The sequence below is a fragment of the Mustela nivalis genome, assembly GCF_964662115.1.
Source record: "Mustela nivalis genome assembly, chromosome: 3".
Lineage (NCBI taxonomy): Eukaryota > Metazoa > Chordata > Mammalia > Carnivora > Mustelidae > Mustela > Mustela nivalis.
The window spans coordinates 35,695,559-35,711,303 of NC_139022.1; the positions used below are offsets into that span (position 1 = coordinate 35,695,559).

The 15,745-nt window shown below is 35.6% G+C and overlaps 1 protein-coding gene across 5 annotated transcripts in view; it reads left to right on the plus strand.

The window, feature by feature from the left end:
* The window catches only part of AP3S1 (adaptor related protein complex 3 subunit sigma 1), a 78,173-nt gene that overhangs the window by 9,284 nt on the left and 53,144 nt on the right, over positions 1–15,745 (plus strand). For all 5 annotated transcript variants that reach the window (XM_082725066.1, XM_082725068.1, XM_082725067.1 and 2 more), the window contains exon 2: positions 15,459–15,550. In XM_082725066.1, coding sequence (XP_082581192.1) covers positions 15,459–15,550 — 92 coding nt within the window. The remainder of the gene's footprint in view (positions 1–15,458; positions 15,551–15,745) is intronic.

Genomic DNA, 15,745 nt, shown 5'->3' on the forward strand with positions numbered 1-15,745 from the left:
ATTTGACAGACAAAGATCACAAGCAGGCAGAGAGGCTGCCAGAAAGAGAGGAAGGGAAGCAGACTCCCTGCCAAGCAGAGAGCCCGAGGCAGGGCTTGAACCCAGGACCCTGGGAACATGACCTGAGCTGAAGGCAGAGGCTTTTTTTTTTTTTTTTCTGTTTGTTTCAAGTTTTTATTTAAATTCCAGTTAGTTAACATACCGTGTAATATTAGTATTTTAGAAGTAGAATTTAGTGATCCATCACTTACATACAACACCAAGTGTTCATGAATGATACAGTATTTGAAAGACTGATTTAAAAAAAAAAATGCAGTAGAGGAGTAGCCAGAGAGGAAAAAAAAAATGTTCTCAGAAAAGAAAGTAATTAATGGGTAATCAGAAAAAAAAAAAAAAAAAAAAGACATGATTATCAATGGTTTCTCAAAAGCATTGGTAAGAATGGAGGTTTTTTTTTTTTAATTTTTAATTTTTTATAAACATATATTTTTATCCCCAGGGGTACAGGTCTGTGAATCACCAGGTTTACACACTTCACAGCACTCACCAAAGCACATACCCTCCCCAATGTCCATAATCCCACCCCCTTCTCCCCTCCCCCCTCCCCCCAGCAACCCTCAGTTTCTTTTGTGAGATTAAGAGTCACTTATGGTTTGTCTCCCTCCCAATTCCATCTTGTTTCATTTATTCTTCTCCTACCCACTTAAGCCCCCATGTTGCATCATCACTTCCTCATATCAGGGAGATCATATGATAGTTGTCTTTCTCTGCTTGACTTATTTCACTAAGCATGATACGCTCTAGTTCCATCCATGTTGTCGCAAATGGCAAGATCTCATTTCTTTTGATGGCTGCATAGTATTCCATTGTGTATATATACCACATCTTCTTTATCCACTTATCTGTTGATGGACATCTAGGTTCTTTCCATAGTTTGGCTATTGTGGACATTGCTGCTATAAACATTCGGGTGCACGTGCCCCTTTGGATCACTATGTTTGTATCTTTAGGGTAAATACCCAATAGTGCAATTGCTGGGTCATAGGGCAGTTCTATTTTCAACATTTTGAGGAACCTCCATGCTGTTTTCCAGAGGGGCTGCACCAGCTTGCATTCCCACCAACAGTGTAGGAGGGTTCCCCCTTCTCTGCATCCTCGCCAGCATCTGTCATTTCCTGACTTGTTTATTTTAGCCATTCTGACTGGTGTGAGGTAATATCTCCTTGTGGTTTTGATTTGTATTTCCCTGATGCCGAGTGATATGGAGCACTTTTTCATGTGTCTGTTGGCCATCTGGATGTCTTCTTTGCAGAAATGTCTGTTCATGTCCACTGCCCATTTCTTGATTGGATTATTTGTTCTTTGGGTGTTGAGTTTGCTAAGTTCTTTATAGATTCTGGACACTAGTCCTTTATCTGATATGTTGTTTGCAAATATCTTCTCCCATTCTGTCAGTTGTCTTTTGATTTTGTTAACTGTTTCCTTTGCTGTGCAAAAGCTTTTGATCTTGATGAAATCCCAATAGTTCATTTTTGCCCTTGCTTCCCTTGCCTTTGGTGTTGTTCCTAGGAAGATGTTGCTGCGGCTGAGGTCGAAGAGGTTACTGTGAAGGCAGAGGCTTTAACCCACTGAGCCACCCAGGTGCCCCAAGGAATGAACTTCTTTCTTAATACAGAATACTAAATCATCCAAAATTCTCCCAGAGGAGCAGTTTCATAAGGAGACTTTTTAGGAGAAAGTTAGTTATAATACTTGCCCTGGCTTTTTTTTTTTTTAAAGAATGACCTAGTCTTTAAAAGTTACAATTCATATGTTATAAAATTCACCCATTGAAAGTATATACAGTTTAGTACAGTTGATTGTATTCACAGTTGTGCATATGAACATCACTGTTATCTAAATTTAAAACATTTTGATCAAAACAGTTGAAACCTAGTACCTATTAACAGTCACTCCCCAGATCCCACTGCCCCTTTTCCTTGGCAACCACTAATCCATTTTCTGTGTCTAGAGGTTTTTCTATTCTAGATGCCTCATATAAATGAAATCATAAAATATGTAGTCTTTTGTAACTTGCTTTTTTCACTTACAGTGGTGCTTTTAATATTCACTGTGTTATATATCGGTATATATATGTTATGTATCAGTATGGCATTCCTTTTAATGGCCAAATAATATCCCTTTGTATAGATAGACCACCTTTTTTTTTTTTCTTTTCAGCATAACAGAATTCATTGTTTTTGCACCACACCCAGTGCTCCATGCAATACATGCCCTCCTTAACACACACCACCTGGCTCCCCCAACCTCCCACCCCCCGCCCCTTCAAAGCCCTCAGATTGTTTTTCAGAGTCCATAGTCTCTCATGGTTCATCTCCCCTTCCAATTTCCCTCCACTCCCTTCTCCTCTCCATCTATGTCCTATGTCCTCCGTGTTATTTGTTATGCTCCACAAATAAGTGAAACCATATGATAATTGACTCTCTCTACTTGACTTATTTCACTCAGCATAATCTCTACCAGTCCCGTCCATGTTGCTACAAAAGTTGGGTATTCATCCTTTCTGATGGAGGCATGGTACCCCATAGTGTATATGGACCACATCTTCCTTATCCATTCGTCCGTTGAAGGACATCTTGGTTCTTTCCCCAGTTTGGCAACCGTGGCCATTGCTGCTATAAACATTGGGGTACAGATGGCCCTTCTTTTCACGACATCTGTATCTTTTGGGTAAATACCCAGTAGTGCAATTTCAGGGTCATAGGGAAGCTCTATTTTTAATTTCTTAAGGAATCTCCACACTGTTCTCCAAAGTGGCTGCACCAACTTGCATTCCCACCAACAGTGTAAGAGGGTTCCCCTTTCTCCACATCCTCTCCAACATATGTTGTTTCCTGTCTTGCTAATTTTGGCCATTCTAACTGGTATAAGGTGGTATCTCAATGTGGTTTTAATTTGAATCTCCCTGAGGGCTAGTGATGATGAACATTTTTTCATGTGTCTGATAGCCATTTATATGTCTTCATTGGAGAATTATCTGTTCATGTCTTCTGCCCATTTTTTGCCATGGTTATCTGTTTTGTGTGTGTTGAGTTTGAGAAGTTCTTTATAGATCCTGGATATCAACCTTTTGTCTATACTGTCATTTGCAAATATCTTTTCCCATTCCATGGGTTGCCTCTTTGTTTTGTTGACTGTTTCCTTTGCTGTGCAGAAGCTTTTGATCTTGATGAAGTCTCAAAAGTTCATTTTCGCTTTTGTTTCCTTTGCCTTTGGAGACACATCTTGAAAGAAGTTGCTGTGACTGATATCGAAGAGGACCACCTTTTATTTCTTTGTTATGTGATGGATGTTTGGGTTGTTTCCATCTTTGACTACTATGAATAATGCTATGAACATTACATTCATATACAAATATTTGTGTAAACGTTTGTTTTCATTTCTCTTGGGCATATATCTAGATGTGGAATTGTTATGATAACTCTATCTTTAGTTGTTTGAAGAACTGCCGGAGTGTTTTCCAAATTGTACTATTTCACATTCTCATCAGAAGCATATGACAGTCCCAGTTTCCCTATATCCTCATTAATTAACTCTTATTTTGTTATTGTTCTTTTTTGATTCTGACCATCCTGGTGGATGTCAAGTGGCATCTATCTGTTGTGATTTTGATTTGTATTTTCTTTTTTTTTTTTCTTTTGAGAGAACGGAGAGAGAGAGAGAGAGAGATATTGAGATCACAAGTAGGCAGAGAGGCAGGCAGAGAGAGGGGGGAAGCAGGCTCCTGGCCAAGCAGAGAGCCCGATGCGGGGCTCGATCATGACCTGAGCCGAAGGCAGAGGCTCAACCCACTGAGCCACCCAGGTGCCCCTGATTTGTATTTTCTTAATGACAAATGATGTTGCGCATCTTTTCATGTTATTATTGACTATTTGCATATCTTCCTTGAAAAAAAGTCTTTTCAAATCCTTTGTCCATTTATAAGTTGGGTTGTATTTTTATTACTAAGTTGTAAGAGTCCTTTATGCATTCTGGATGCAAGTGCCTTATCAGGTATATGATTTGCTTATATTTCTTTCTATTCTGGTTGTTGGTTGTTGCCATTTTCCTGCTGATATCATTTGTAGCACTTATTAACTTATTAATCTTATTATAATTAAAAAGATTTTTAATTTTGGTGTCCACTTTATCTGTTTTTCTTGTTTGTGCTTTTGGTCTTATATCTAAGAAGGGTTTGTCTAATCCAAGGTCATGAAGATTAAGGAAACCTTTCCTTCCAAGAATTTTGTAATTTTAGTTCTTACATTCAGGTCTATGATCCACTTTGAGTTAGTTTTATATATGACCTGAGGTGGGGATCTAACTTGGTCCTTTTGCGTGTGGCTGTCTAGTTTTCCCAGCACCATTTGTTGAAAAGACGACTGGTTTTTTCTTTTGTTTGTTTGTTTGTTTTGTTTTGTCTTAAAGATTTTACCTATTTATTAGAGAGAGAGAGAGAACATAAGCAAGGGGAAGGGAGAGGGACAAGCAGACTCCCTGCTGAGCAGGAAGCCCAATGTGGGACATGATGACCCGAGCCACCCAGGTTCCTCAAAAGACGGCTGTTCTTTATTCATTAAATTGTCTTGGTCTCTTCCTCTAACTATTCCCCCACCTTCCAATTTTACCTTGTTCTTGAATTCTCAAACCTTTCAGCTGTCACTGTGGTTAAATTATCTCTTTAAATATTTCAAACTCAGTCTGTCACCTCAGCTATGTGTTAAAAAAAAAAAAAGGGTCTTTGCTACTAAAACTGGGAGATAGTATAGTGAATGGTAGTTGTAGAGTGTTAATAATAGCTATCATTTATTGAGCACTGTATTGGGCTAAGCAGCTTTAATACATTTTTGTAAGGGAAGATACCAGAGGGTTTTTCTCTAAAGAAATTTAATGAAGGATCTGGGCAAGTACTAATACTTTTCCCTCCATGTTTGGGATTTAAGGTAGCCGCATTCTCATTGCTTGTCCATTATGCACTCGGGCTTAAGTGAGGCCTACTTACATAGCACCAAGGCTTTGTGCAGACTTCCTGCTGGCAAAAAACCCACACACACTGAATTTTCTTTCCTTTCCTTTTCTTTTTCATTATTTTGAAATGTTAGGTTTTTCTGAGGCTTAACCTTCATACCTCTCTTGCTTTTAATGAAAAGTGAACTTTGTTTCTCATATATACACCTTGCTCTCCTGATCCCATGGTTTTGCCTGTTTTGGTTTTTTTTTCAGCTTTGAATGCCATGCAACTTCATATTCTCTCTTCATTGAATTTCTAAATTCTACTTATTCTATAAGTCTCTTTCTAGACATCTGTCTCTTCTTCGAAGATGATGTTCTTGCTGCTGAAAATCATTTTTCCGCTTCACCTCTTGTAGTATGCTATTTGTATCATGCTTATGTCAGGAATTGCTTTCTAACTTTTATTACAACGACATCTATTTCTCTTTGGGAATATTAAAAAAGGCAAGACACAGAACACTGAATAAAAGTTTGAAATGGTTATATTCATTTTATTTTTTGTTTTAAACTCTCAGAGAAAAAGATCTCTTTTTCTTTCATCTTGGTAATCCTTGATATTCTAGCAGCTAGCAGAGTCTGAATGCATTTTAAGAAAAAAATTCTCTGAGTGTGTATGGGAGGAGGGATGAGGATTATGACGTATTTACTATTTGACTAGAGGATGTTTTGGTTTTAAAGTTGCCTTTATGACATACGTATATAACAGGAAATGAGCATAGGAAGAGAGAAAAGTTTTGTTAGTGGGTTGCTGAGTCTTTAAAATGAATTTTCACTAATGCATTAAAAGAAGTGTTTATTTATTTTTAAGAGAAGTAACTAAAACAACAAATGTTGTTGCCTTTATATAACTCTAATTGTCTTTAGACTGATGTAGTCTAGGAGTTGTGACCAGCTGAAATTTATCTGTTGACTTCTGTGATGAAGCTATAGTATTAGGAAATCTGATCTGCCTGAAGCAAGCTCTAGGCTTCTTTATGAAAGCTATTAAATTAAATTGATTAATAAAGAAAGGGAAATTGTCATATGTCAGCAGAGATTTGATTTGTTTAATCTCAAACTTTGGATGTTTGATTAAAATCTTAAGGCATTCTTCCTGATACTGATTTGCTTAGATGAGTATTGCTGACATTTTAAGAAAGGTGGGTGCTTATGAGAGGCAGTCTTAGAAGTTTATATGAGAAATTATTTTCACTGATAAAATAATAAAACATAGTTATGGTTTAGCTTATATAATCTGTAATTTGTTTATAAACAATAACAGTGCAAAAAGGATAATTTTTCTTAAAAGAAAACTCCTTACAAGATTTTACACCTGTCATTAGAATTTTAGAGCTTCTTTTATAGACAGTCTCAGAGACAGATGTTTTAAGTAAGTCATTGTTAATCCATGTTTATTATGTGCCAGGTATTGTTTTTAAGAGCTTTATGTATTTTTTTTTTTTTTAGATTTTATTTATTTGACAGAGAGAGATATCAGAAGTAGGCAGAGAGAGAGAGGGAAGCAGGCTCCCCACTGAGCAGAGAGCGCCTTGTGGGGCTCTATCCCAGGACCCTGAGATCATGACCTGAGCTGAAGGCAGAGGCTTAACCCACTGAGCCACCCATGTGCCCCAGAGATTTATGAATTTTAACTTAATCCTCGCAACAACTGTGCGAGGTAAATATTGTTATATTATTCATACTATAAATGTTCCGATATTCAGTCACAGAGAGGTTAAGTAAACTTGTTCAAAGTCACACAGTTAATAAAGAGCATGTCCAGGAATAGACCCATATAGTCTGGTTGCAGATTTTATACTCTCCTCCCTTCCTTCTTTATTTTTACTTTGTTTAACAAAGTTTTACAGACACATAGGTTAAATGATCTAATAGTTCTTCTGTAAGGCTTATTATGAAAAATAACATTCTTTCATTTCTCCCTTCCCACAAGTAGATACTTTTAGCTGATTATTCAGTATTCACATGTCTCTAAATGTGTTTGTTTTGCTGCCTTATTTTTTCAGTTGCAGGTATGATTTGTTTACTTCTGCTATTGACAATGCTTCTTTAGCTCCTTACTGTGTCCCACCCAACATCTGCATCCTTCCCAGTCTTCTCACTGTTATTTCATAATACTGGTTAGAGCAGTATCTGGTGTTTTCATTAATTTCCTGTGTAAATGCTTTTCTCACCTGAACCATGTTATAAATTGTGCTTAGTTTTTTTCTCTCCTGACAGTTCATTTTCCTTGGAAATAAACAATCGCCTTTTTCTTTGATCTAGTTTTTTATTTACTTACCACTAACTGACATCTTTGTCATTCATCATAATCATATGCTTCTTTCTCAGTGTCATGTTCCTGAAGAAATCTCTTCTGGAATCTTTTGACTATGCCCAGTCTAGACCTGTTGGATGGCAAATATCTCTGTTATCTTTGGAATATCTTTAGCCTGTTTTTATGTTGGACCTCCTATTTCTTGATTGTGTGGTTTGTTACCTTACCCTGGAGAACACTTCTCCAGTAACTTCTTAAGAAAGGCCATAAGGAGATAAATTATTTGAGACCTTGCTTGTCTGTGAAGAGTCTTGTTGTAACTTCACATTGTCTTGTCTATAGAATTCTAGGTTGGAAATAATTTACCCTCAGAATTTTGATGGCATTGCTCTATTGTCTTTTAGCTTCCAGTATTGCTATCAAAAAGCTTGAGGCAATTTTGATTATTTTTTCTTTGTGTATGGTCTGTTTTTACTGTCAAGAAAGTATGTAGACTCTTGTTTTTCCGAGATTTCTAAAGTTTCATAGACCCTTTGCTCTGAGGCTGTTTTATCAGTTCTGAGTACTTGATGAGCTCTTTTTTTCTGGACATTCTTTTTCTCTCTGCTTTAAAAATTCCTCCATTTCCTCTGTTCTCCTTTTGAATCTCTTTTTATTCAGCATTCCTCTTGACTGTTCTATTTTTCTTATTCCTCCTCTTCTGTTTTCTGTCATTTTGCCCTTTGACTATTTTGTGGTTGACTTCTCAACTTTATTTTCCAGTGTTTCCCTGAGTTAAAAAAAAATTCTGTTTAAATTTTTAATTTCCATGATCTCCCTTTAAAATATCTGGATATTGTTATCTTATAGTATGCTGTTCTTATTTTATAGTTGCAATTTCTTTATTACTTCTCTGATACTAATGATAAATATTAAAAAAATTTTCTGTGCCATACTTGGTTTGTTTTCTCTAAGTTATTTTCATCCATATTTTGTCTTTATGTGAGAGCTGTCTTCAGATGTCCAGTAATCCTTGATTGACTGCTTCTGTCTAAGGTTAGGATTCTTAAAGCTAATTAGAAGCTCTGAATCCATGATCGGGGATTGCCCATGTGAGCTGTACTTGAGATTATCAGACTAGGCAGTTTAGCTGGTGTGAAAATGGCAATTGCTGTTAACAATCCCCCAAATCTTAGTGGCGTGACACAATAAAAGTTTATTTTTCACATGAAGTCCAATATTGGTGATTCTGATGAGCTAGAAACATCTTTGTGTGCATTTGTTTTTTCTTGAGGGTGAGGTCAAAGGCACTTCTGCATCTAGTTAACATGGGAGATCAGGCAGCATTTTTATATTTTTAACCAGCTCATCTGGGAGGAAAAAGCTATAATTTGTAGCCTTTGCTATGTGGTGTCAGTACTCCCATGATGGCCAGTTGTCAGGCTCTCAACATGATGTCACAGAATGCAGAATTGGGAAGAGATAAGCCCAGTTGTCTTCCAGTTGTGTCAGCTGAAGCACTCCGTTGCAACTACCAACCACATTCCATTGGCCAGAGCCTGTTTGTGTTGGTCTACATTAATTCAAGGAAAAAATGAAAAATATTGTTGAATTGTGTGTCTGGGAAGTAAAGGAACTACATTCTGGTGAACAGATAACAGATTCTGCCATTGTGGGAACTCCCAACGTCATTATCTTTAGATCTAAGTAGAGCTCCTGGAGAAGTTTGTGCCAGGTTCCTGCCTAGAGGGCGAAGAAGACCTGGTTTAGGCATTCTGGGAACTGATTGAAAAAAGGACTAGCAACAGGTATGGGTACTTTTTCCTAAATACTCTGTTTTTAGTACACTGTCTGTATTTGCTTTTTATTGCTGCTCTGACAAATGACCAAAAGCTCAGTGGCTTAAAACAGTACAAACTTGTTATCATACAGCTCTGTGAGTTACAAGTCTGATAAGGGATTTACAGGGCTCAAATATACATATTATTAAAGCTGCATCCCTTTCTGAAGGCTCTAGGAGAGAATCCATTTCTGTGCCTTTTCCAGCTCCCAGAGGCTGCCTGCATTCTTTGGCTCTTGGCCCTCTTCCTCCATCATCTGACCAACTGAATGGCATCTCTTTTGATTATTCTCTGGTCACATCTTCCTCTGACCACGGCCCAGGAAAGACTGCCTGATTTTAAAGAGCCACATGATTAATTAGGGTCTATGAGATAATCTGGGATAATCTTTCGAACTCGAGGTCATTACTTTAATCACTCCTGTAGAGTCCTCTTTGTCATGTAAGGGAATATATTCATAGGTTCCAGGGATTAGGATGTCATTTTTGGTGAGCCAGTACCCCTTGCCCTCCAAAAGACCCCAAATTTTATCTACTCCTTGAAATAAGTTTAGAGACTTTTCTTGGGGATGGCAGAGGGAATTTAGTGGCTAAATTCTACCTCAGAAACAGTCCTCCTTATTTTACATTCCTCTTTTCCAGAAGTACCTACAAGTACCAATTCTTGAGCATTTGGCCATTTTGTGATGCAGATTGGGTTAGTTCTTGGGTTTCCCTGTCACCGATTTGGAATTAGGTTTTCTGAGATTCACTTGATACTTGACCACTCATTCTAGCCACTTACTAAATTTTGTTACCCTGTCTTCTTTCTAATTTTCCTCATCCTTATGGTTTATGCCCTTAAAAAAGGGGGGAGGGGTTGATACTGTTTTAGCTGGGTTTGAGAAGGCCACAAAAATAGATATTTTTGTACATTTAACCTATTGTCTTAATTAGAACAGAGCTCATACCTTTAAATACTACACCATACTGTCTTTACTTTACTGCCTCCCTTTTTTGGTGTGTGTCATGTAATCCTGATGTTTGAAAATATGAATGAATGTGGATCCCTTCTTCTACATTTGAAGTTCATTTATTCAGTGTACTTACATTGATGACTCTATGCCAGCCACTGTGTTGAGCATTTCACATTTAAAGATTTAGAGGGGGTTGGAGTCTGATAGAACTCAGATATCTACAAAGGAAATTTGAGCACACTGTTAAAAGTATATGTTAGGATTAAAAACAGTATCATGGAAGCACTGAGGAAGAAGGAAATAATTTTTTCCTGGGAAAGTACAAAAACACTTGACAAACCATCATGTTTGATCTGAGGCTTAAAAGGCTGTTGCTAGAGAATGGGGTGAGAGAGTAGGAGAATAGGAAGGAAGCGCATGGTGAGAAGTTCAGTGCAGTTGAAGTGGATTATGTAGAAGAGAAGAGATAGATGATGAAAACTCATAGGTAGGTCAGGAATCGGCTTTGGAAGGTTTTGTTTATGGCCTGGAGGGAGTTTGGATGTTAGGTCAGATGGAATCCAGGGAACTAAGAAAGGAAGTAACAAATACTGTTACTTAGGAAGGAATTCTGGTCCCATGGGTGAGATGGTTTGGAGTGGAGAGACAGGTGGCAGAGTTAATGGTAGGTGGTTCTTACAGTATTCTGGGTAAGAATAAGAATCTGAGTTGAGATAGTATCTGAATCCAGGTTTACTGTTGTTTCTGCAGTTGAATTAACAGGACTTGGTGACCCAATAGACATGGAAAGTGAAAGGAAAGAAATCATCAAGATTTTTGGCTTAAGAGATAGGATGAATGGTAATACTGTTAAATGAGATTAGAAATACAGTAATAAAAATGGGTTTTGTTAAGAGGAACGAACTTCTAGTTAGAGTAAATATGTCACAGAGATGAAAGTACAGCCTGCAGAATGTGGTCAGTGACATTGTAGTGATGTTGAAGGTGACAGATGGTGACTATAATTACTGTGTTGAGTGTTGAGCAATGTATAGAATTGCCATATCACTTTTTGTACACCTGAAACTAATGTAACATATATCAATTGTACTTGAATTTAAAAAAGAAAGAAAAACAGGTTTTACTTTTGAAATAGTTTTTACTTTTTTATTTTTTTTTTAGAAAAACAGGTTTGAGAAGAAATGTGATGTTTTGTCTTTCACATGTAAGTTTTTATATGACTTTATGGATTATAACTGGAGATATCTGTAAGCTGAAAATATCTGTCACCAGTTCAGAAAAGAAGATAGAAGTCTGTTAAGTACTAGCGATATAGGAGAATGAAAGATTAGGAAGATAGCATGGTGGAAGCCACAAGAGGAAGTAAGGTCATCCAAGGGGCATTGTTTAGCTCTAAATGAAGACTGGAAGGAGGTGGTAGAGATAGATGATCAAGTAAACCTAAGAAAGGAAGAGGGCAGCCTTCTTATACAGTGCTCTTTCTTTATTATACAGTGCTTTTTTCTTCTTCCCTCACTCTTTTGCATATTTTTATGAAATATTGAATAGATGAAAAATAAGTGTATATATTGACTATTTGCAAGATAGGGGAACTAATACTTTAATTGCTGCATGTTCACTATCCCTTTTCAAACAAAAATTAACAGTACCCTTGAAGTCTTTCTGCATCTCTCATCTTGTATCCTTTCCTCTGTGTATTTAAGAGATAACCATCATGTTGAATTTTTAAAAACCATTTTCATTTTTGTTTTACTACGTTTTTGTCTTCAGGCAGTTCACTGTTTAATTTTACATATTTTTGAACTTTTAAAAAGTAAAGTCATAGTATTTATATTCTTCTGTGACTTGATTTAAGAAAAATTCAACATTTCTTAGATTGTTACTGGTGTATTATATAGTTATAGTCATTCATTTTCATTGCTGTGTGATATTCCATGCAAGAATATAACAGTTTATTTATACATTTTGCATTGATGGACATTTTACATTGTAATTTTTTGTTGTTGTTACGAACTTTAGTGCTGCTATAAGCAATCTTGTAAACATTTTTTTGCATTTCTTTAGTGTGTAACTAGGAGTTGAATGAATGCCCTTGTCCTTGGGTATATTCATGTTACTAGGTGATGCTGGTCTGTTTCCAGAAGTGGATGTACCAATTTCAGTTCTTATAGTATGGGTGCTTTGTTGCTCTGTATTCTTGCCAATACTTGATATTGTTAGACATATTTATATATCTTCATTGATAGTATGGGTACTTAATGTTGTTATTGTAGTTTTTAACTAGTAGGGTTTTTTCCTTTTTTTATTTTTCTTTTTCTCCTGTATGAAGTTGAAATCTTTTATAGTTTATTTACCATTCCAATTTCCTTTTCTTGATGATTTCTTATGGTCTCTTTTGCCAAGTCCTTTCTATTTTGAGATTTTATCTTTTTCTTACTGATGTCTTCTGAGTTTTTTTTATATGCTGGGTATTATTCCTTTGCCAGTTTTTATGTACCGCAACTATATTCTTTGTGATTGTGGCTCCCCTTCCTTTTTCTGGAGTCTTTTGAGCATTAGGAATGCTTGCTTTTGATATGATCAGATTTGCCTGTCATTTTCTTTATGGTTAGCTTTATTTTGTGTCTTAAGAGTCTAGCACTATTACAAGGTCATAAAGATTTTTATTATACTTTTAAAGCTTTATAATTTGAGCATTGACATTCATTTTTAACTAACCTGGGAGTGGTTTTTTAGTATAATGTCAGAGGTCTAAGTTCATTGTAGTAAAATGAAAACAACAATTTTTATTCCGGCACCATTCATGGAAATGTCCTTTCTTTCTCTATTGTTCTATAATGCCTATTCAGTGTTTTAAATTTAATTAACTTATATTTGTGTGGATGTGTTTATGGTTCAGTTCCATTAGTCAGTTTCCCTATTTCTACACCAGTATCATGTTATCTTAATTACTGTGGCTTTATCATAATTCTTACCTGCTCAAACAGGCTTACAGTCTACTCGAGAGTGTCTTGTCATTCTTGTCTTCTGATTTAATATATATGTTTTGGAATCAGATTCAGGTTATTAAGTTTTTCTCTCTCTGTTGGGATTTTGGTTAGAATTACCTTGATCCTTTGGAGCATTTTGGGAAGATTGAGAATCTTCATACTGTTGAGTCGTTCAGGCTATAATCACTACATTTTTCCATTTACTGAGCTCTTCTATAATTTTTTCAGTAAAATTTTGTATTTTCTCCACAGAAGTCTTGCATGTTTTTGTTTGACTTATTCCTAGGCACTGCATGTTTTTTGATGGTATTATATTCGGTATCTTTTTAAAATTATATCTTCCATCTGACAGTTGGAGAAGTTTGGAATTGCAACAGTTTTGTGTGCTGGCTCTGTCTTGTTATAGCTTTTAATTTTAACACTTTTGTGTAAATTATATTAGATTTTCCATGTGAAAAATCTTGTGGTCTGTGAATGACAGTTTTATTTCTTTCAATTCTTTTATCTTTTATTTCTTTTTCTTGTTTTTCTTATACTGACGATGGCTGATACGGCACTGAATAGGAAAACCATTATCAGTTAACCTGTCTTGTTTCTGATCTTAACGGAAGATAGTGCTTAAACATTTTGTTTGTGCTTATGTTTGCAAAAGGTATTTTTTGGATACTCTTAATTAGAGGAAGTTCTCTTTTTTTAAATTTGCCAAGAGCTTTTTTTAAAATTCAAGAATTGATGTTCAGTTTTATCAGATGCCTTTTCCACATCTGTTGAAGTGACCTATGTTTTCTCCCTCAATCTGTTAATGTAGAGAATTATATTAATCTGTTTATAAATAATAAATCAACCAGACATTACTAGGATAAACCCATTTGGGTCATGATGTATTAATTTTTTTAAATATTAATTTTTGTATGTATGCTTTTTGGTGAGACTGGTCTGCAGTGTTCATTTCTCATACATTCCTTGTTTGATTTTGTGTCAATGTTAGCTTCATAAAATGAATTGAGGATGTTAATTCTTTATCTGTGCTTTGGAAGAGTTGTGTAAGATTAGAATGATCTGTTTCTTAAATCATTGGTCATGCCTGGTGTTATTCCCCTGATATTCTTCACAGTTTTATTTTTATTACATATATGTGTATCAAATACTACTTACTTTTACATATTTTTAAAAAGATTTTATTTATTACTTTTACATATTTTTGAAATTTATATTGTTGAATGATTACATGTCATTTTGTTGACTTGCTTTTTTCCCCCTGCTATAGACTGAAGTGTCTTCCTATCCCCCCCCCCCCATTCATATGTTGAAACCCTAACCCCCAGTTTGATGGTATTTGGTATTGGGACTTTGGAAGATATTTAGGTGTTTTCTCAGGTGATGATACCATTTGCGCTCCCACTTGGTGGGATGAGTTTGGCTCCACATCTTTGTCTACAATGTGGTATTGTAAGACTTTTACACTTTGCTAATGTGATGCATGGGGTGTTATTTCATTGTGACTTTAATTTGTATTTCATTTCATTGCCAGTGAGGGATAACATCTTTTTTTTTTTTTTTTTTTTTTTTTTTTTTTAAAGCTGGGAGGAACAGCAGAAGTGAAAGAATCTTAAGCAGGCTCCAGGCTCAGTATGGACCCTGAAGTGGGGCTCTATCTCATGACCCTGAGATCATAACCTGAGTCAAAACCGACTCAGAGGCTTAACTAACTGAGCCACCCCAGGCCTTCCATGTCTTTTCATTTGTTTATGGACCATCATATTTCCTTTCCTGTGAAATTCCTATTTGTGATTTTGCCCACTTTCCTATTGAAGTGTTTGAGAAGCTGACTCTTTTTTACTAGCATGTGAATTGCTTGGGGAATTTAATACTTACTGAGCAAACTTTTGGTTTTACGCTATGCTTATATGACTAATATGGATGGACTTATCTCAGTTTGCATTTAAACTTAATTGGAAGCTCTAAACTTCTATATTTTCCTTCTAATAAAATACAGATTAGCTACATGAATTATTTATAACTTTACTTCTCTGTTTCAGGTTACTCATTTGTAAAACAGTCACCTTTGAGTTGTTACTATCTAGTGTCCCTTTTACTAGTAGTCTTTAATTCATCTAATATTTTTCTTCCTGGATTTTGAAATTGGGAAGTGTTAGTTTTATTTTAGTAGCAAACTAAAATGTTGGTTTTGTTTTGTTTTTGCTTTTTTTTTTACATTGAAAAGTGTTGGGTTTTGTTTCTGTGAGATGTAGTATGTTAGCTCTCCAAGGACCTCCCTCATAGATTAATTTCCCTGATAGTTAATACTGCCTTCTACTTTTAAAATTCTTAAAATGCTGTTAAACCTAGAAATTTAATCCTAACATATATAAATTATTCTTTCTCAGAGTGAAGATACACAACAGCAAATCATCAGGGAGACATTCCATTTGGTATCTAAGAGAGATGAAAATGTTTGTAATTTCCTAGAAGGAGGATTGTAAGTAAAGCATTTCATGGACATTTCTAATCTTTGACTATATGATTAAAATATATACTGTTTAGTTATTGGTTACGGTAAAAATTTCCTAATTTTGATTAATTGGATAAAGAGATTAATTATCACCTTGTTAGCTATAAGTCTAACTTAAAGAATTTTTTAAAGATATGTAGTCCTTTTTTTTCCTTAAAAATG